Source organism: Anthonomus grandis, chromosome 12 (assembly GCF_022605725.1).
Source record: "Anthonomus grandis grandis chromosome 12, icAntGran1.3, whole genome shotgun sequence".
NCBI classification, from domain to species: domain Eukaryota; kingdom Metazoa; phylum Arthropoda; class Insecta; order Coleoptera; family Curculionidae; genus Anthonomus; species Anthonomus grandis.
Window position 1 is genome coordinate 10,855,305 of NC_065557.1, and position 21,478 is coordinate 10,876,782.

Here is a 21,478-nt window from a genome sequence, read left to right on the forward strand (position 1 = left end):
AGAATGTTTGAATCATAAACTTTCTTGATTTCCAATGATGTGGTATTTCCAGTACATTTAATATTTTTTTTATACTTGGTAACCATCAATATAGTATATACTAATTTTTTACATCTGGATTTAAACTCATTTAAAGTCATATTTGTTGCAGACTTCTGGACTAATTTTCAATTTTCTTCTATATAATTGAAGTCATGTTTATGTATTTAAAAAATTAGAAATAATGTTGAACTTGCCTCTGGGATATTAAAAGTTATTTTTATACAAGGTTTTAGAGACAGTATTCTATTTTTTTGTTACATGCGTTTGGTGCATTTTTCATCTCAAGTTTATTTGTTATTTTTAGGTATAAAATATTATTTATTTAGGTATGTGTGATATTAGATACTAAATACATATTTTCCTTTTATCCTGCATTTTTATTGCCAGTCTTGCATTTTAACATCTTGTCCTGAAAATGAATATTGAATTGGAAACCCTACATACCATTAAGTGAAATATTATAATTTATAAAAAACACTTAGAACTTGTGTATTACCCACTTTTATGACTTATTTTTACCATCTTTTTATAGATGTACCTATAAAAAAATATATTTTAGTTTTTTCTTATCTGATCACGTTTGGGACATAATAAATGCTATTTATTTCACTTTTAAATCCCCCATAAAATTGCAAAAACAACAAAACACCACAAGAAAAGTGTTAAAACAAAGGATGTATTTTACTCAACCATAATAATTATATAAAACCTAATTAAATATATAAATAAAAATATGACCAATAAGTACTAATAACTAACCAAAAAGTACCTAAGATAAGGGTGTAAAAAATTCAGGATATATGCCCAGGTCACCACCCTAGTTGAATATCGATTTTCACAAAAGTGATAATTCAAGTTCATTGCACAGGTTTCTCACCTTGAATATTTTATTGCATATAATAAAATACGGAATAGTTAGTTTTACGTACACCGATAAAATCAAAAAATAAAATTACCTGCTTATAGTAATTAAAATCCAAGCCAATAAGTGAAGGCAGTGTCACTGGAAACAGAATGAACTCACCGAATTGATTTATTATAAAACGCACTTACTTATCTAAGATTTAAATAACAAAGCACTTCTATATTGATAAAATAATTTATATATAAAAGAACAAAATTATATAGTATAAAAGGTTATCAGCAGTGAGATCTTAAATTTGCCACTCAGGCCTCTCTTATTAGCAATATGAACGTTGACCCACAGTCGAAAGCTTGTTAAAATTTATTTTATCAGTTGTGTGACGTTGCCGAATTTATTTTAAAAACCAGCAGCAATTTTTGATATGATAACAGTAAAGTGGTGATAGCAAAAGCATCCAAAAAAATATTTCATAAGAGACGATTGTATAAGCTTCAGCTTCCCAAATATATGTAGTAGACAATGGGTTGGTTTTAACATAAATCGAATGGCAACGTAGCGTAATATTCAAGGTTGGGCTTAATCATACGATGAAATGACGCGATCAATACAGATATTACCCGGGTTATGTAAAAGTATGCTCAGTGTAAAGATCTACGGGGGATTTTAGAAAGTATAAAAATTGGAAGGGAATATTTAATATTCAAATTGAAATAGATATTACAATGCAATGTGTTGGAATTGTCAGTAAAATTAAATATAAATAATTAGTTTAGACATAAAGATAAATTCTCACTACACTAAAAGATAAATTAAGCTGAGCTTCCAAATGGCTTATAAAATTTAAAGTTGCAAGAAAAGTGTCCAAACTAATACGAATTAGGTATACTAAGGCCATACATATTAAGTATAAAACAATATAAAGTTTACCCCCTAAAATGTTGATGAAAAATATCCCTATAGTGAATAATATAGTTTTGTGGATAAGGGCTGATCTAAAGATTGCCAGAGATTCACTTTCCTTGATATACAGTAATGGCCAAAAGTAGATAGACAAATGGTTTTTTTTTTTAAAACAAAGGAAATAAAAAATTCTATAATAAAGATATTTAAGTATATTATGGGCAACATAAACATGTATAAAAATAATAAAACATTCTTTAGAAACAATCACCTAATTTGGTAAATAATAAGAAATAACTAAATATACACTGGACAAAAGTAGATAGACAATTTTAAAAATTAACCAATACTCTTTTTTTCGAAGGATTTTTTTTAATTACAAACTAAACCATCTATAATATTAGTATTTTGTAAAATACCCATTATTATCTATTACAGCCTGACATCTACGTGGCATTGATTCAATAAGTTATGTCTATGAGTTTAAGACCAATATTTTTCCATTTCTGTTGCAACCGTTCGAATAATTCACCGTTATTTGAATAGTTTGTATCCCTAATATCACGATCTACAATTTCCCATAAATTTTCGATGAGATTAAGATCGGGTGACTGGGGTGGCCATTTTAAAATTGGTATTCTTCGAAAAATTGCTTCATAATTTTGGAGGAATGCTTCGGGTCATTATCTTGCTGGAATTGGAATCTCAATGGTAAATTGTCTTCGACATAGGGCAACATAACATCTCTGAGAATATCCCTGTACATAAAACTGTCCATTATGCCCTCTATGCGATGAAACGGGCCCATTCCATAACCTGAGGAAGCGACCCCAAACGATCACTGATCCACCTCCATGCTTAACTGTGGGTTTTGTGTACTTGGGATTCAAACGCTGGCCAGAAGGACGTCTAACATATTGAATTCCATCGGAATTAAACAAACTAAACTTCGATTCGTCGCTCCAGCATATACGTTTCCATTCATGCTTTGTCCAGTGTATATGCTGTCGGGCTAAGCGATTCTTTTTTGAAAGCAATGGTTTTTTTGCTGGCGTACGTGCAAATAGATTCTCTTCTACCAGTGGCGAAGCGTGAACTTTTTTTTCGGGTAGACAAACAATAAAAATCGTTAATTAGAAAAAAATATGTCTTCAATATTATTCACTTTAATGAAATACAGAATGAAAGCGCATGAAATATTAACTCAAAGAGAAAAATTATGTAGTGATATAAAAAAGAAATAAATAATTACTACTAGCATAAAAAGATAGATAGATAAAAATAAATACTACTTACAAAAAAACACAACTCAAATACAATTGCCAATTCGAACAGTCGTTCATAAATAACCACTAAAAAACCGTTTCTATACACCCAAAAATAAAAATACTAATTATTACATTACTATAGCACGCGCCCCCACCAAATGCAGACAAAACTGAAGATGTATTGCGGCTGACCAGATCAAGCGTGTCCATAAACAATAACCCTCAACAGCATAATAAAATAGCTGGTCGACTTCGATAGACAAAAGCTCGAATGTCTTCCCCGCGAATAATTTTTGCATACGTAATAGGCTGAATGCGGCCGGACCTCTGTAGCCTGCTTGATGCGTATTTGGTTCGATATGCTCCAAATTTCGGAAGGCAAATATCAATGTGTCTTTCTGGGGCTCGTATACATTAATTGGGTGTCAGCACTGTATTTTTATCTTAATCGGTGCGGCAGGCGGGGTGCGCCTTCGGATTAATCATGTTTAGATACTATATAATAATAGTAAGGATAGCAACTACGTTCTGTGTTATTTTTTTTAAATTTTAATTCAACAATTACATGAAATAATTACGTGATAAATTAATGACAAATAACTGGATAATTTTGGGTAGACAGTGTCTACCTTGTCTACTCGTACGCTTCGCCACTGTCTTCTACCAACCTTCGTCTTACATTCCTTGAGGACACATTATAAATCCCTAGAGCCTGTAATTCTATCTGAATTTGACGAGAAGTCATGAAAGGGTTATTCTGGCTAATTTGTTTTAATTTGCGTCCAGCTCTAATGTCCATTTTTTTTGGTCGACCAGATTTATTTTTTGGCTCTAATGATCCTGTCCTTTCATATCTTTTGATAATTGCTCAAACAGCTTTTCTTTTAACATCAAATCTACGAGCAATATCAATTTGACGATCACCCGCGCGATATGCATTAATAATGCGTTGTCTTAAATCAAGAGAGATTAATTCCGAGTGGCATGTTGCACCTTAAGTTAGAGAGAAGCAATACTATACTAATTTTATTTTATAAATATCTAGACAAAAAAATAATTCCAAAATTGTTTTTGTCTATCTACTTTTGACCAGCTATATTTATATTATTGCTTTATCTGATAGCAAGCAAAATATTTAACTGCAATTTATTGGTATTTTTTTATAGACCGCCTTATAAATAACAATAATTTGAAATCTAGGGGACCTGTGGGTAAATCTTTAAAAAATTATATGAAAATAATACTTTGTCTATCTACTATCTACTTTTGGCCACTACTGTATGTAGGCTTTAAGTGATTAATAAAATTTTTTCAAGAGAGCACCTCTGGCCCTTGAGTGACCTGAGTTACCCTAGTGAATGGAATGCATTTATTTCTCCACACTTTTTAAATGAACTAAAGTTTTACAGACTGTCAATATTTTTCCCCAAGATAAACACAATTGTGAAAGATAGTTACCGGAAAAAATCAATAATATTCTATACATCCTTCTTATTATCCTTTTTTGGGAGATACGCACTTTGCTTATATTACCCCATATAAGAAGCCCATGAAACAGGAGAGAGAGAGAGCATACCAGATCAACACGATTGTTCCAAGAAAGATGACAATCGATGGAGAGTCCAAGAAAACTATCAATACTTACCAAATGAATTTTTCTTTTCTCTTCCACCAATAAACAGCTACTATCTAAGTTGGTTTGCAGCTCCTATCCTTGTTTTAATAGAATAGAATTGCAAAAATGCAGTTTTTTTAGTGAAAAAGAAAAAGCCCATTTATACCATTCCTATTAACCATCAAGAACAGTTGGTCAAAATCAATTACACTGACAATAGCAGAGGTATCATCTTCAAAGAGCGACATATTCAAAAATCATTAAAATGTCGGTAATAAATAGTAGGAAAGGAGAGGCCTACTGGACACCACTTAATCAATCTGATATTACACCTGGCTGACTCTTGACACATACAGTTTGAAATATATTATCCAGATATGGATTAATTGGTTATGGATAATTAGATATGGATAATTTCATAATAAACTGTAAGAAGTTAAGAAATATTATGGAGAAAATTTAGTTAATCTTTTAACTATAATAAATAAACTTTATTTATTAATTAAAAATTACATATTTATTAGTTGTAATATACCAAAAAATAAAGAATCAAATGTAAAACTATGAAAAATAAAATTAATGTTTAAAAATAAATGTTTTCCTTTAGAGATCCAATAATTTATAATGTTTTAATACACACTAGTCTTCTCAACTAAATAGAACATGTGCGAAGCAACATAAGGTGTAGACTCAGTGATGTAACACAGAGCCCCGGATCAGATTGCATATCTTCTTGCTTGTTAAGAATTATTGCTTTCGCAATATCTAGACCCTTGTGATTTGTATTTAACACGTCGCTCTTTGACGGTTACTGCCGAAAATGCTGGAAAACTGTATTTGTTACACGATCTACTAGAACCAGGGCGGTAGGAGTAAATAATTATCGCCCAATTTCTCTAATGTTTTACATTGCAAAAATCGAATCACCTTTGACTGAATTTCAACCCTTCAAGTTTAAAAATGTTATTATCCCACAACAACATGCCTTGGAGAATGGCAATGCAGTGAAGTGTTTTTACACTGTGAATTTACACTGACTGTACCAAACCATCTGACAGAGTCAATCCTGGCTCTATGCTTACACACGACTAATAGAAGGCTAAACGAAAAGAATAAACGACGAACTAATAAAAGGTATTGTAATTTTACCTCACTACATTTTTCTTCACGCAGTTTTGTCTCACTTAAACCTAGGATTTTCCACTTAATATAAGATAATTATTTCAGTTCTTCTAAATGTTCACTTAATCTCATTGTTCATATATTATATGTAGCAATGTCAAGTTTGTTCTTTCCTTTATTTGCCACCTTCATAAAGGTATACATCCAATTGTTTTTAAATTCGCCATATTTTGAAGGAGGGTATCTAGCCCTTATTCTCCACTGGGATAAAGGGCTTGGAGAATGGTCATAGAACAGGATTAATGGGATTAAGGTATTAATAAGTACTTCTATTAGGAAAATTGACGAAAACAAAGAAAACACACAGTCACGGTCTCAAAACGTAGAGTAAATGGCAATGTCTGAACATTAAAATTTAAAAACACTAAAAAACCTTTAAAAGCCATTTCACAACCTTCACACTACATAAATAAATCGAGAATCGAAGTCGGTGCCACAATATTCGAAGTATGGGTGTAAAACTTATGACTATCTAGACCTAATACTAAATAATTTAAATGTCATAAAAATTATCCAACGTAAGGTGAAGATTTTGTCTATACCGGGTGGCGCGTCGCCGAGCGGAACTTAGGAAATCCCATGTAAATTTTAAGGGGGTCAATTATTGGCTTCCCTGTACATTTTACAGAAAAAATGTAAGATAACTTTTTGAAGAGACCACTCTGGCAAACCCTTGTGCAAAGTTTCAAAAAATTTTAATAAGCGAATCTTGAAGTATTCAATTAAATGTAATTGCAAAATTAGCAAATTATTGAAACTTTGCACGAGGGTTTGCCAGATTGGTCTCTTCAAAAAGTTATCTTACATTTTTTCTGTAAAATGTACAGGGAAGCCAATAATTGACCCCCTTAAAATTTACATGGGATTTCCTATGGTCCGCTCGGCGACCCACCACCACATATATATTGTAGGAAAATGATAAAAAAATACTAAACTAAAATAAATTATTAAAAATTAAATTTGGCACGAAAGTAAAAACGTCTTTCACACATACAATAACAACACTTTTTAACCTTTGCAATTTCCACTGTTTTTCAAATTTTTTATTTAAATTTTAATTTTGTTTAGACTAATATTTTTAATTTTAATTTTATACACATGTAGCCATTTATTTTACGTTGTGGGACCACGACTGTAAGTTTTTTTTGTTTCCGTCAATTTTGTATGTTGGTCTCTTTGAGAAGAATGGATGAAATTTTTGTGTTAGGAAAAGCTTAACTACCACAAAATGTTTCCTAAAATGACCTACCTATTATAATAGAAAGAGATAATAAGAAAGAATTAGGACAATAAAGGAATCTGAGAGGAAATCTGCTGATAGTTCTTCTTTAATTGAATTTATTACACATTGACTCCAGATTCTCTAATATTGTAAAGCATATGCGGCGACATGCTAGTTAGGTGCGAGGAGGATTAGGGTTCTTAGGAGTTCCTAGTGTCCTGAACTAATTTCTTGTAGCCTGTCCTATTTTTTTACCTTTTAAATTTTTACATTACATTGTTGTTAATCTTTTATGTAACCAATATTAGTATTTTATATCATTGGACAAGTCCCGTTATTAATTTAGTAATAAGTTTTTTTAAAAATTTATTGGCAAATTGTATCATATCTAATACCAATTAAATTAATGGTTTTAATTATGAATTTCCTATCGCTTATTTAAAATAATGGTTTCCTGTACCTATTAAATTTGTAAGGAATAAATGGAGATTTAAATATAATAATTAGGCATTTTATTACCACAGACACTTAGATTATAAAATTATCAAGACTTACCAGTAATGACGGGTTTATCAGTCTCCACTACCACCGTTTCAAAGTGGATCCTGTTGCCCTCCTTCCACATATCCACCCTCAATGTTTGACCGGGGATAACTGGCTTACTAAATCTTGCCTAAAAATTCACAATCAATAAAAACACTTTTCCTCCATTTTCCCTCAAAAATAAAGAAATATTTAGAAGAAAGTCAGTTTAAAGAAAGTAAATAAAGAAAGTATTTATTGCTACCAAATAGAAAATAATGTTTGGTCCAATATATAAAAGTACCACTAAGGATAGCGAAACCAGTGGAAAACTACTATAGAACATTATACAGGGTGTTTCAGAACTATGGGATCAAACTTCTGGGGGTTGTTCAGTGCAACAGAAGAATCCATTTGAGTATAGGAACCCATGTCCGGAAATGCGTCACTACGCCACAACGGCCCTAAGACGCGTTAAAATTTAAAAAAAAACATTAATTACCTAAATAGGATCTGCTGCATTGTTTACCTTTTGTACATGATACCATAACAACAATTGTTTAAAATCAACGCTTATCAATGTCAATTCTCAATGTCATGTTTAAAAATTTTATAGCTTACAATTTTTAAACATTTATTGCTAATGGAAAACTTTACCAATCAAGAATTGGCGGATATGCATTTGGCCGGGACCGTCGACAGTCTATCGGGCCGGAGACTGTATCCCCTCCACAATGATTGCGTCACACTAGTGGCCGGCGGAAATCGCGCATCGCGCCATTCGCGCCTCTCTTTTTAAATATTACTATTGCAATAATACTGCACAGTGAGCGTTTTGGGGCCCAAATGGAAAAATCGTTTTGAAAGAATTTTTAAATACAACCGATACTTCAACACTCAAAGCATCAGTGATTAACAGTACCACTACTAATACTATTATTAATACATTTAATGATTCTTTGTTGTATAACGAAATAAGCATATCTGATAATGATTTAAGATATGACTTAAGTATGTCAAAGATTATTTTAATAACATAATTATAACCATGTACACTTTGTTTTAAACTATTATTTCTAAAAGATACTAAAAGACATTTTTAAATTTCACTGATTGAATTTTGCTATAAAATCATTTTTATAACACTTGCGGTAAAAAAACTGGAGGTAGCAAATTTTGAAATGGATAAATACAATTGTGACTGTGGTAACAACTTATCAAGACTTAATAAAAAATGTATTAACACCTTTTCAAATATCCTTTTAAATAATTATGGCAAGGCCAAAAATAATATTATTGAGGAATATTTATTAAAAAAAAAGAGAAAGTTTATGGAAAATTCGTTTTGAAAAAATTTTTAAATACAACCGATACTTCAACACTCAAAGCATCAGTGATTAACAGTACCACTACTAATACTATTATTAATACATTTAATGATTCTTTGTTGAATAACGAAATAAGCATATCTGATAATGATTTAAGATATGACTTAAGTATGTCAAAGATTATTTTAATAACATAATTATAACCATGTACACTTTGTTTTAAACTATTATTTCTAAAAGATAATAAAAGACATTTTTAAATTTCACTGAATTTTCCTATAAAATCATTTTTATAACACTTGCGGTAAAAAAACTGGAGGTAGCAAATTTTGAAATGGATAAATACAATTGTGACTGTGGTAACAACTTATCAAGACTTAATAAAAAATGTATTAACACCTTTTCAAATATCCTTTTAAATAATTATAGCAAGGCCAAAAATAATATTATTGAGGAATATTTATTAAAAAAAAAGAGAAAGTTGGAAAAGTTTTATGGAAAATCCGAAGTTGGAAAGAAAGAGAATTCGAAAATGTACTGAAGAGGCTGCTTGTTTATGTTTTTTGTTTTATGACTAATTTACCCACCTTTTCACTTGACGAATTTAAACTTTTATTTGATTTAGTTTTTGTAGGTACATAATTATTTTTGTTTTTGTACGTAATGATTTTTGTTTAGATATTAATTAAGTATATTTATAAATTATTTTTTTGTTACCTATATATTTTTGTTTTTGTACAAACACTTTAAATTTTTTTAGGTTTGTGTATAATATTTTGTGTTAATTTTTTTTTTCGGAAAATATATTATTTGAAATAAAACGTGTCTAATAATTATCTTTTTTTAACATAATTTTATCCTAGGCAATTGTGAGATATTATGTTCATTTTCTTGAAATAATTAGCAGTTAAAAATTTTAGATATATTTTTTTAGTTACTGTAAGGCTTAAAAATAAAAAGTAACTTTTTAAATTTATGGCTAAAAATATTTCATGTCCAATAATTTTTACTTCAACTTACTACGAGTAATTGTTTCCGAGATATTTAAATTTAAATATATTTTCGACGCCGCTCTGTGTGTTAATTAAACGGGGCAAAGCTGCAATACACGGCCACTAACGTGACGTCACGCCAACCAGTCTCCGGCCCGATTGTCGACGGTCCCGATTTGGCATACGGAGCAACAAACTGCAATGCACGAGCAGCATCGCGGTTGTATCATGAGCGTTATCCCGAACGACAGCATCCGGGATACAAAAATTTTATTGCGGTTCATCGGCGGCTCGCTGAGACAGGCATGTTTAAGACCAAGATGCATGATACTGGTGTTGCTCGAACCGTAAGAACGGTCGAATTTGAAGAAGAGGTGCCTATGAACCATCAAATGGCACACGTGACGTCGCTAAGAATATGAATACGAGTAACGCTTCTGTCTGGCGAGTACTACACGAGCAACAACTCCATCCTTACCACTTCCAGAAAGTTCAAGGCTTGACTTCAGCCGATTAATATCCTAGAGTTCAATTTTGTCGATGGCTTCTGGATCACATCATTGCACAACAAAATTTTTTACGATATGTTTTGTGGACCGATGAAGCCTCTTTCGTAAGAGACGGTATTTTTAATAGTAGGAATAGCCATGTTTGGGACGAAGAAAATCCTTGTGCAATTTTTCCAAGAAAACATCAGAATCGTTGGTCTGTCAACGTATGGGCAGGCATTGTTGATGATTACTTAATTGAGACCTTCTACCGGAACGGTTAACAGGACCTATTTATCTGCGTTTCTTGGAGGAAGTTCTCCTAGAACTCTTTGAAAATGTTCCACTAAACGTTAGACAGCAAATGTGGTTTCAGCATGATTAAGCACTTTGCTGTACAAGTACGCGAGTATTTTTTCTTGTGGGGACATGTAAAATCTTTAGTCTACGAAACTCTAGTAGAATCAGAGCTAGACTTAATTGGACGAATAACAGCAGCATTTGAAATCATTCAAAACGAGTATCAAATTTTACTTTTTTACAAAAGATAAAAATAAATGCATCAGATCCTATTTAGGTAATTAATATTTTCTCTAAAGTTAAACGCCTTAGGGCCGTAGTGGCGTAGTGACACATTTCCGGACATGGGTTCCTATACTCAAATGAATTCTACTGTTGCACTGAACAACCCCTAGAAGTTTGATCCCATAGTTCTGAAACACCCTGTATAGGTAAAATGAATAAAGTCAAACTTATTGTTGTTAAGAAATGAGAATAATTAATTTTATCATAGTATGTAAATGAAATATGAATCAAGAAGAATATAGAAAAATTTTATATCCTTCAAAGCAATATTTTTTATATCTTTCAAATGGAAATCAGGATGTTTTTTTTTTAAATAAGGTCCGAGGTATAATTCATAAAATCCTGCTTGATAAATTCTTCTTCTTCCTCAAATACAATGGACTCGCGTCATTTCGACGGCCGCCCAATCTTGTTGTTTATTATGGACCTACAGTTTAACGTGGGTTCCGAACCACGAGAGTTTTTTGTATGACAAACACAAACAGCCATGCCCATGTCAGGATTTGAACCTGAGACCACACGATCGCATCGTGAACGCTTTGCCCACGGTGCTACCGGGGTCGGCGCTTGATAAATTGAAAACTAGAAAAGGCTATTGTAGCATAATTTTAGAGAAAATCACAAATTAAAAAACTCTACAAAATGATAACAGAAGAATAACAGATGATATTGTGTATCAGGATTAAAATAATTAAGCCTTAAATATTTTGTATTTTACACCTAGACATATGAATAAAAAATAAAAATACTTAGAATTTCATTAATTTTGTGAATACAAATGAAGGCAACTTGTTAGGCTAAGGAAAACAGTACTAAAATTAATTAAAATATTTAAAATTTGCACTCTTCAGATAGTCAGAAGTATATGAAAAGAGACATTTTGAGTTTTAATTATAATGTGAATAAATCAAATATGAATCTTGTACTCATGCCCTGGCCTGTTGAAATGTAAACTATTAATTATAAAAATATAAATACACAATTGCCTTACATTAATATTTTGACCGTAAATAATTTTTAAATTATTGCTTAAATAAATTACAGGATAGGTTGACAGAACAATTTTGCATTTCACTATGTAATTATTTGGGAATAACATATGAGAAAGAATGCTGAAAAAGAGTAGTTGTATAACGAGGTATATTTAGTGAATTGTTTTGACGTGTCTGGCGGTTATGAGTACTGGAGCAAAATGTCAGCTTTTCATATAGGTACTTGGGCTTTTCTTGTCTCAAACAACTTATGCAAAAATCATGCTAAATGAAGTTATGCCTATTTTGCATATACTTACTTATATGGTCTCTCATTCTAAGGAAAAATAAAAAATGAACATAAGATTTTTGTATTCTTTGTAGCCTAGATTTAGACTGGATATCCAAGCAGGAATGATGCACATTATTTGCATAAGAATAGTGGGAACAAAACAATAACTAAGAAAGGTATTTTTAAACGCAACTGTTTAATATGCTTTTATTTTTATAGAGATTTTTCACTAAAATAATTGGCTTTTGCAATATTATGCTTACATGGGTTCTAAACCTTAAATTATGAACAAGAATTACTCCAAGATTTTTTTATTCCAAGACATTAGGACTTAAAGTATTGTTCATATAAAGTTGTATATTTTGTCTGGACCAAAAAAACAGCACAGCCGATTTGGAAAAATTGATTTTTAACCCATTATTATGAGAATATGTGTAAATAGATTCAAGACATTCATTTATACCGATAGCAATTTATGGCAAATTATTACATTAATATTACATACCTTAACTGCTTTAAACAAACTTGTATCGTGATCGGCAAAGGCTTTCAAAACCATACGAACTGAGAATCCTAAAGTGGACAATCCGTGTAAAATTGGGGTGCTGAAGCCAGCAATGGCCGCCATATTAGGATCAATATGAAGGGGATTTGTATCGCCTAAAGATTTTTAAAAACATGAGAAAATTAAACTTTTATTCATACTAATTCCGAATTCTTACCGGATAACCTGTACAATGCTGCTTGGTCAACGCTAGTTTTTTGGGTAATAGATAAATCTGGTGTTCGGTCGGGTTTTTTAAGACACGGCACAGTTTGGGTGCCTACCCTGGGGCCGCCAAAGCCCCCGGCACCGACCGCGAATGTTACAATTTGGTTTCGGAAGATCAGGTTGCCTGCCCTGTCATAAGAATCCACTAGAACGAAAAATTATAAATTGAATTTCAAATTCAAATAGTTTAGTGATGTCTTAAATATACAATTTTCACATAGGTTAAGGCAACATTCAAATCTAATAGATTAAAAAATTAGATTAAAAGATTATTTATATTAAAAGATTATATTTATATATATATAATTTGGACATTTTTATACATGGACAATTTTTAAATCCAAAATTCAAAAATTATAAATTATTTGTATATTATTATTAAAAACGTTAATAAAATCGCACAGTGTATTTTTTTGGCTGTTACTTTTAGACAGGTCAAAACGGAGTCCACCGAGTCCATGTAATAAATATTAAAAGTACTCAATAAAACCTTTTAAATGAGGTAACACAAGATTTCTATTTAATGCATTTATTCAAGATGGCGCTTATGTGTTATTTTGACATTTAGAACTGTCGTTTTTATGTCAAAATAAAATAGTGACGCATTTGTTTTCGTACACTGATTTTTACCTATTCAAAAATCATAAAAATGTAAAACGTTAAAATAAAAAAAATACTTTTTTATTAGGCCGCCATTTTGAAACGAGTTAAGATATGGGTCTAATATTTAGGTCAATATTTAGTAACAGGGTTATAAAGTACTCATTGAGACCTTTAAAATGAGGTACCACACGACCCCCCTTTCTATTTAAAATTTTTTCTCAAGATGTCGCCCAGCCGCCATCTTGGAATTTACAACTACCTAGTTTACAGTGAAAAATAGTATCTATAGACCAATTTACTTATGCCAAGTTTCAAAAATTTTTTTTTGACCCGTTCAAAAAATAAATGGGGGGGGGGGGACTTCAAAGAAAAGCACTGTATAATCACAGTATTAACAACATTTGGACATAAATATTACCGAGGGTACACATCAAAAATCTCATTGTTGTTATCCCACTTCATGAATCCTTCCTGGAAATAGACGATGGAAATAGAGATGTTCAATTAAGATTTTTATCACTTTAGTTTCCTGTCTATGGCGCTGTCTAAGCTTTTTTTTTTTTCCTTAACATAGACAAGACAAGCAAAAAGATAAGTCGCAGGAAGGATCAACATTTTTGAAGGTTTTCCTGCAGTCCTCTTGATATTGAAGATTTGCCAAAATTGGTACTGCCTTTCTTTGCAGAGCAAATACTCTATGGGCAGTACTACCATTCTCTAATTACTAAATAGTATGTAAATGGGCACTGTAAAATCTGGAGTCTCACGGGTCCATTTTGGGATTTCTGCTATTTCTATTATCCACCTTTTATATGAATAAAACAATTAGATACTCTCAAATACAGTCTTATGGCGATGACACACAAGTGTTATACACCTTTAATCCTAAACATTATAACGATGCAGAAACTGAAATAAACAGCGACTTATTCAACATTTGTCAGTATAGTAGAAAGCATGGACTGAGGTTAAATACTTATAAAACCAAGGTCATGCTCTTTACATCAAGCCCCAACTTAGAGCTTCTCACGGGATACATTCATGTTGAGATGGAGGATCAGTAGTTTGTCTACTCGAACACAGCTAAAAATTTGGGAATTGTATATGATACAAGGCTAAGATTTGAGGATCATGTTTCAACACTGAGTAAGGACATATTTAAGTTTAAAAGTTTTATACGCAAACAAACATATTTTGAACTTTAAAGTGCGTAAAAAATTATGTGAAACATGTGTTTTATCAAAATTGACTTACGGTTTAATTCTCTTTTACACATGTCTTACTCAGATTGAAAAAATGAGGCTTCAAAGGATGCAAAATAACTGCTGTCGATTTATTTATGAACTCAAGAAATTTGACCTCATTTCATCAAAGATACAACAGTTGAATTGGCTGAATGTCGAGAATTTGTTTAAGTATCTTCTTTTAATGTTTATTTATAAAATTTAAGATACAAGCCTTTATATTTAAGATCTAAATTAATATTTAGGGATGAGACCCATCAGCGCTCTTTGAGAGTTAGAAACAAGTTTATTATGACACAACATACTACTGCATTGTTTCAGAGAAGTTTTTCGTTCAAAGCTGTATTATCATATAATAATTTTTATAATTATTTTCATATTTCTAATTCTATCTCAATTTTCCGAAAAAATATAAAGATATGTGTTGTTGTTTCATCAAAATGTATACTTAGTTTTTTTTTCCAGTTGGACTAAGATTACAGTTTTACATTGCACATTATAAAATTCATTGTTCAACTTTTAATGGATTTTAGTAATAATTATATGTATAGGAGGACGTATTTGTATTTATTTATTTTTTCTTATAGACATTTATTAAATGCGTGTATGTATAATTTAAGGGTTAATTTAAGAGTAGCGGTTTAGTGACTAAACAAGCTAGAATTCACTCTTTAAGATTTAGTAATGTAATAGTGTTATTATTCTTAATAAAGACATTATTTATTTATTTAAATAGATGGGGTTACAGATAGAGCTCCATGCCACCAAGCCATAATTTAACACAGATTCCACTAGACCTTTAGACATATTAATTGCATACAATCTAGGTAGCCACTATCTAATTTGCATAAATTTATAAGCCATTTTTCTAATTTTAGATGTTACATATTCAAGATATATGATTATTCCATTTCAGTCGTGGATCGAAAGTATTACAGTATATAGACCAAGTATTTAATTTTGTTTGACATGACTACTTTTTGCAAGCTACTAAGTCAGTAAACGTACTAGAAATAATAATGGACCTTGTGAAGTACTGAAGAATGTCTTATATAGTCTGAAACGTTGGCATGAAGAGAATAATTTAACAGGCTATATTTCATAGTAATTACATCTTGTTGATTTATTGTTTTTAATAAATGTATATTAAAATATAACAATTTGTAGAGTAATTTTTATGTTTGAATTAACTCATTTCTGTTTATTTTTTAATGAAAATTATTAATATTTTGAACATTTTTACGTTTATTTATTAATGTTAAAAAAATAGTTGAAATGTAACATAAAATATGAGAAAAAAAAATACAGGCCAAAACCAAAATTTGATTCTATATTGCTACCAATTTCGCAGCTTCAAAGTACCCATCTTTAGGTAATAATAAACTGAAAAAACAAATACATTTTACACTAAAATAAAGGTAAAGTTTAATAGGAGAGAGTTAGACTTTTAATTGGCCCCATATCCAACTAAAGTTAAAAAACTAAAAACAATAAACTGGGTCACTAAAATAACATATATTAAATTATTATTTCATGTAAACCCTTTTTTCTTCAGCTTTTTGTGCACCCTAATATGTCAGAATTTTCTTAGTACTACTCTGATACAAAGAAATACTCTTAGAACTTGATTTATATTTATTGGTCACACTTGAATCATATGTTATTTTTAAAAATTGAATATAACAGTATGATCTACTGACTGAGATACTGGAAATTAAAAACTAAGCTCAAATGTTGAAAGTATGTAAGATTTATGCCATTTCTGAGAGTAACAACAAATATGCTAAGTATTCGCTAAATAATTAAAGAGAGAAGAATTAGGAATTTCTAAGAGAATCAAGTAGTTTGTATATATCATGAGAAATATAATTGACAGCTTAAAAATTAAATTTAAAAAAGAACTTACCGTTCACTGTAATAGTAGCGCCAGATCTTTTATCCAGTACTTCTGCTACTTTTAATTTCTGAATAATTTTACCTTCAATGGGCAGGTCACCTAAAATCTAAAAAAAATCTTCAAGTAAAAAGGACTAAAGCTTCACAATTGTTTACCTCCAAGTATTGCTCCCCATGTAAAACTTGCGAAAGTTCAATTTCTTTACCGGGAATTGCCTCAGAAACCACTGTGGTTTCTAAAGATGCTTGCAACGCCGGTAAAATGAAAAAGCTGGGCAACACAGAAAACTCCTCATGGCTCTCGTACAAGTATTTAATTTCCTTATTTCTTCCCAGAGATGCACCAACTAAAAACAAAGGATTATAATACAGGGTGTCCATTTATAAACTGACACATTTTAACTGCTTATAAGTCGAGAACGAAAAATGACAACAATATGCGGTTTTCACAGAACTTCATCAATATTTTTAAAGCTTTTTTTGACAGTGTTGCCAAGTTTCAAAATTTACCTGAAATTTTAAATGTAACACCCTGTACTTTTTAATTTCACATGAAAGCCTGTTAAATCCCCTTTCCGAAAATGTATAAATTGTCTTAAATTCATTATTTTTTTTTACGGAGCCAATTTTAGTAAATGACACCTTTTTGAAAATTTTCCTACAATACATATTCCGTGATTGATGAACATTTTCTGGTAATTGCCTATGTATCGCTTTAGCATGATCATAATTAAATAATTTGCCTAACTATTTAACTATTGCCATGTCTATAAAAAGTATTTATTCCATGTATTAAATTACAACTATTTACAACAATTTTAACAACAAACAATTGAAGAAATTAATTTTAATTTATAACTAAGAAATTTGCTCGGAACACAAATGTAGACGGAGAAATAAGTTGCCGAAACGTTTTGTAGCATTCGCGGTGTAATTTGGTTGAAAACGTTTACTATGTTGTTGCGGAGTTCATCCAAATTTCTTGGGGCTGGATTGTAGCAACGGTCTTTTACATATCCCCATATACAAAAATCTGGAATGGTTAGATCGAGAGAATAAGGTGCCCACTCGATTGGACCTGCTCGCCCTATCCAACTGTTTCCAAAAGTAATATCTAAGGAATCCCTTGCGACCCTGGAGAAGTGTGGTGGTGCACCGTCTTGCTGGAAGTAGACCGTGTCTAAAATTCCATCCTGCTGAAGTTGAGAATTGTTTCCATTCACTGTTGCTTCTTGAAAAAAAATGGCCCATAAATTTTAGATTTCGATACTGCACACCAAACGTTCAGCTTAGGAGAATCTCTTTCAAATGCGTTATACACTCGATGATTTTTATCTCCCCAAATTCGGCAGTTATGCTTATTTACTCGACCACTGATGTGAAATGTTGCCTCATCAGACATTATTAAATTGGTATCCGGCTCATTTCTAAAAAGATCTAGTAGTGTTTCGCACATTAAATATCTTTTTTCAAGGGCGCGATTTTCTATTTTTTGGAAAGTTTGAATTTTGTAGGGTTTAAACTTAATTATTTTTAGAATTTTATGTACTTTACTTTTTGACATATTTGTCGTTTGAGCTATCTTCCTAATAGATATTTGGTGATTGTTTAAGGACATCACTTCTTTTACCAGCAAAATATCATCCAACAGATTATCTTGTGCATTTAGGTTTGTTCTAACTTTTCTTTTAACTGTAAAACTGGCGTACCCAATGAAGTATAGAATTGCGTGAAGGTGGAGCCCTTTCAAAAATCAGCCTAAATCTTCTTCTTGTCTGCGTAACTGATTTGCATTCACTAAATAATAACAGGCAACGTGCCTTTTCCCGGGTGATAAACATATTTAAACCTTTCAAAATCTTTAAAAAATGCAAAAATACATATAGAAATTAAATTACTGGGACTGCCCAACGAATGACGTTAAAAAGATTTGACAGTAATAGAAGCCCACAAAACAAATTGTGTAACTCACAGCCTCCGTGACAAGCTACAATTGTTATTGTTGTCACTTGATACCGAGAATGTTATTTAATAGGTATTTATTTATTATATTATATATTAGGAAAGGATTATATATAGGAAAGGATATATTAGGTATATTAGGGAAATTTTCAAAAAGGTGTCATTTACTAAAATTGGCTCTATAAAAAAAATAATGAATTTAAGACAATTTATACATTTTCGGAAAGGGGATTTAACAGGCTTTCATGTGAAATTAAAAAGTACAGGGTGTTACATTTAAAATTTTTGAGAAATCGGCCTTTGAAAATAATCAATTTTTTTCTTCCTATTTCAGGTAAATTTTGAAACTGGCAACAATGTCAAAAAAAAACTTTAAAAATATTAATGAAATTCTGTGAAAACCGCACATTGTTTTCATTTTCCGTTCTCGACTTATAAGCAGTTAAAATCTGTCAGGTTATAGATGGAAACCCTGTGTATAAAACAAGATTTGCAGTAACAACTAATTTACCTCCTAAAGCATAGATAATAGCGTCCTTGTTGGTGAATTCAAAATCAGCAGTAAACTCGTTGGAGTTCTTGGCGGCAGTTTCCCCTAATTTCAGACCCTCCAAGGATTCAATTAGGGCACCAGTCGCTTCTTGGATTGACCTAAAAGTTAAAATTGAACCAGTTTAAGAGCATCATTTTATCATAAAAATTACCCAAGTATTCCAGCATTATTAACGTCAGTAATTTTCTGCCAGTTTTGCTGCACTTTTTCAATAGTAACATTATCTTTCACTGAAGACCTTAAAAGAGCCCCGTTCGACCTTAACACGGTACATTTTCCGGCCCAGCCTGCAGCAGCCTCAATTATAGACCCATTTTCTTGGCAAGAGTCATGACAAAGATAAGCCTAAAATTATTAATTTTCAGAGCACAAGTTTAATTTAAATAATATGCATCACATACCACAACTGGGGCTATATATTCAGGGTTCAGCTCTTTGTAAACTTCTGGGGGTAAAACATCCTCAGTTAGTCTACTGGCTGCAGTGGGTACTATAACATTACAGTAAATGTTGTTTTTAGAGCCTTCTATGGCTATGGTTTTAGCTAGGCCTACAAGACCCATTTTGGCCGCTGAGTAGTTTGCTTGGCCAAAGTTTCCTATAATTTGTTAATATAAATTCATGGCATCAAATGTATGTACAAATATTTTTAAATATAATATCTGTCAAGTCAAAATAAGTTAGGTCTAAAAATACATTTAAAATGTAAACACTTTAGTTCGTGTTATCTATAATAATAAGCTGCCAAAGTCCACTATATTTAAGTTTATACAAAGACAAAAAAAAATTATCAAAATATGCATTTTTGAAGTCCCAATAACTTACCATATAAACCAGAATTTGATGATGTCATAATAATTCTACCGAATCCTTGCTTTTTCATAATGGGAAAGGCTGCCTGGGTGGTTTTAAAACTGCCTTTTAAATGCACTGCATGAACCAAATCTATATGAAAAGAAAGGGCCCAAGGTGTTAGTTATTCTTGTGAATTTGTGACCAGAGATTTTGTATTAGAAAAACTATTTGTTTCTAGTCAATGTTTCGAATTGTATTTAATTCATTTTTAGAGCTCTTAAATAGATAGAAAGAAATGGTGTTTAACATTTTTGTTTTTTTTCCTCTATTTTCTATCAATATTTGTTATAAAAAATATAAGTTAACAGACGATGACAGTAAGCATTTCATAGAGCTACAAGAGAGGGGGGAGGGAGGAAACTGGCAAAAATACTTACCGAAGTAGTAGTCTAGTAAAAAGGTAATTTATAAATTAGATTTGAGTACGCAGAACTTAGGTTTTCAGTGCCGCGTCTAAAGTTAACAGTATTATGTTTTTTAATATGTAGCATTTCACTTATGTTGTGTTTAATTAAGAATTTTTGTTAGTCCAGAATATGTATGTTATTTTTTCATATTTTTCATCAAATATTAATAGAAAATAGAGAGAAAAAAACAAAAATGTTAAACACAATTTCTTTCTATCTATTCAAGAGATCTGAAAATGAATTAAATATAATTTGAAATGTTGGTGAGAAACAAATATTTAGTTTTCTTTAGCAATTGACCAATACACCCACAAAAGTACGACTTCTATATGAAAACAATCAGTGCAAATTCAAATGTATTATAAAATAAAAGTGATCTCACCCCAATCCTGGTCGGAGATTCTTGGAAAGCTCCTATCTCTTAAAATTCCCGCATTATTGATCAACACGTCAATCCTGCCGAAATTCTCCATGGCAGTTTTAATAATTTTCTCTCCTTCAACTACCGAGTTATAGTCTGCTGCAGCTACACCCCCTAGAAAAATGAAAGGAGTAATTTAATATTAATGTCATAAATTACAGAGCTTTTTATAATTTTTTTAATAGGTCATATTAAATTATATTTTTTAAGACATTTTTTAGGCTGTTTTTCAAACTAATAATATTCCTATAATGACCCCTTTTTTATAATTTTTATACTGCTTCACAATATCTCATCTCTTGTTCACAACATCAAATGTTTTTTAGTATTTCAATTGCTTTTAGGTTTTTCCTAGACCGTAATTTTCATCATATAGACAATCATCATAATATTCATAAACTCATATAGACAATGTAAAAAATTTCCTCCCTTGTAAACAATCCTACAATTTAATTTTTTGTTAGAGCTTTCCAACAAATTTCTACTTTGTCAA

General features: G+C 31.1%; 1 protein-coding gene across 4 annotated transcripts in view; it reads right to left on the bottom strand.

The window, feature by feature from the left end:
- The window catches only part of LOC126743269 (peroxisomal multifunctional enzyme type 2-like), a 34,282-nt gene that overhangs the window by 8,655 nt on the left and 4,149 nt on the right, over positions 1 to 21,478 (bottom strand). For 3 of the 4 annotated variants that reach the window (XM_050450276.1, XM_050450277.1, XM_050450274.1), the window contains exons 3-12: positions 20,947 to 21,099; positions 20,128 to 20,247; positions 19,704 to 19,900; positions 19,454 to 19,647; positions 19,261 to 19,400; positions 16,944 to 17,134; positions 16,798 to 16,894; positions 12,995 to 13,189; positions 12,778 to 12,932; positions 7,650 to 7,767 (exon numbers count right to left, since the gene is read on the bottom strand). In XM_050450276.1, the coding sequence (XP_050306233.1) occupies positions 7,650 to 7,767; positions 12,778 to 12,932; positions 12,995 to 13,189; positions 16,798 to 16,894; positions 16,944 to 17,134; positions 19,261 to 19,400; positions 19,454 to 19,647; positions 19,704 to 19,900; positions 20,128 to 20,247; positions 20,947 to 21,099 (1,560 nt within the window). Of the gene's footprint in view, positions 1 to 998; positions 1,233 to 7,649; positions 7,768 to 12,777; positions 12,933 to 12,994; positions 13,190 to 16,797; positions 16,895 to 16,943; positions 17,135 to 19,260; positions 19,401 to 19,453; positions 19,648 to 19,703; positions 19,901 to 20,127; positions 20,248 to 20,946; positions 21,100 to 21,478 lie in introns of those variants that run through there. The other variant, XM_050450278.1, reaches the window with a different exon arrangement.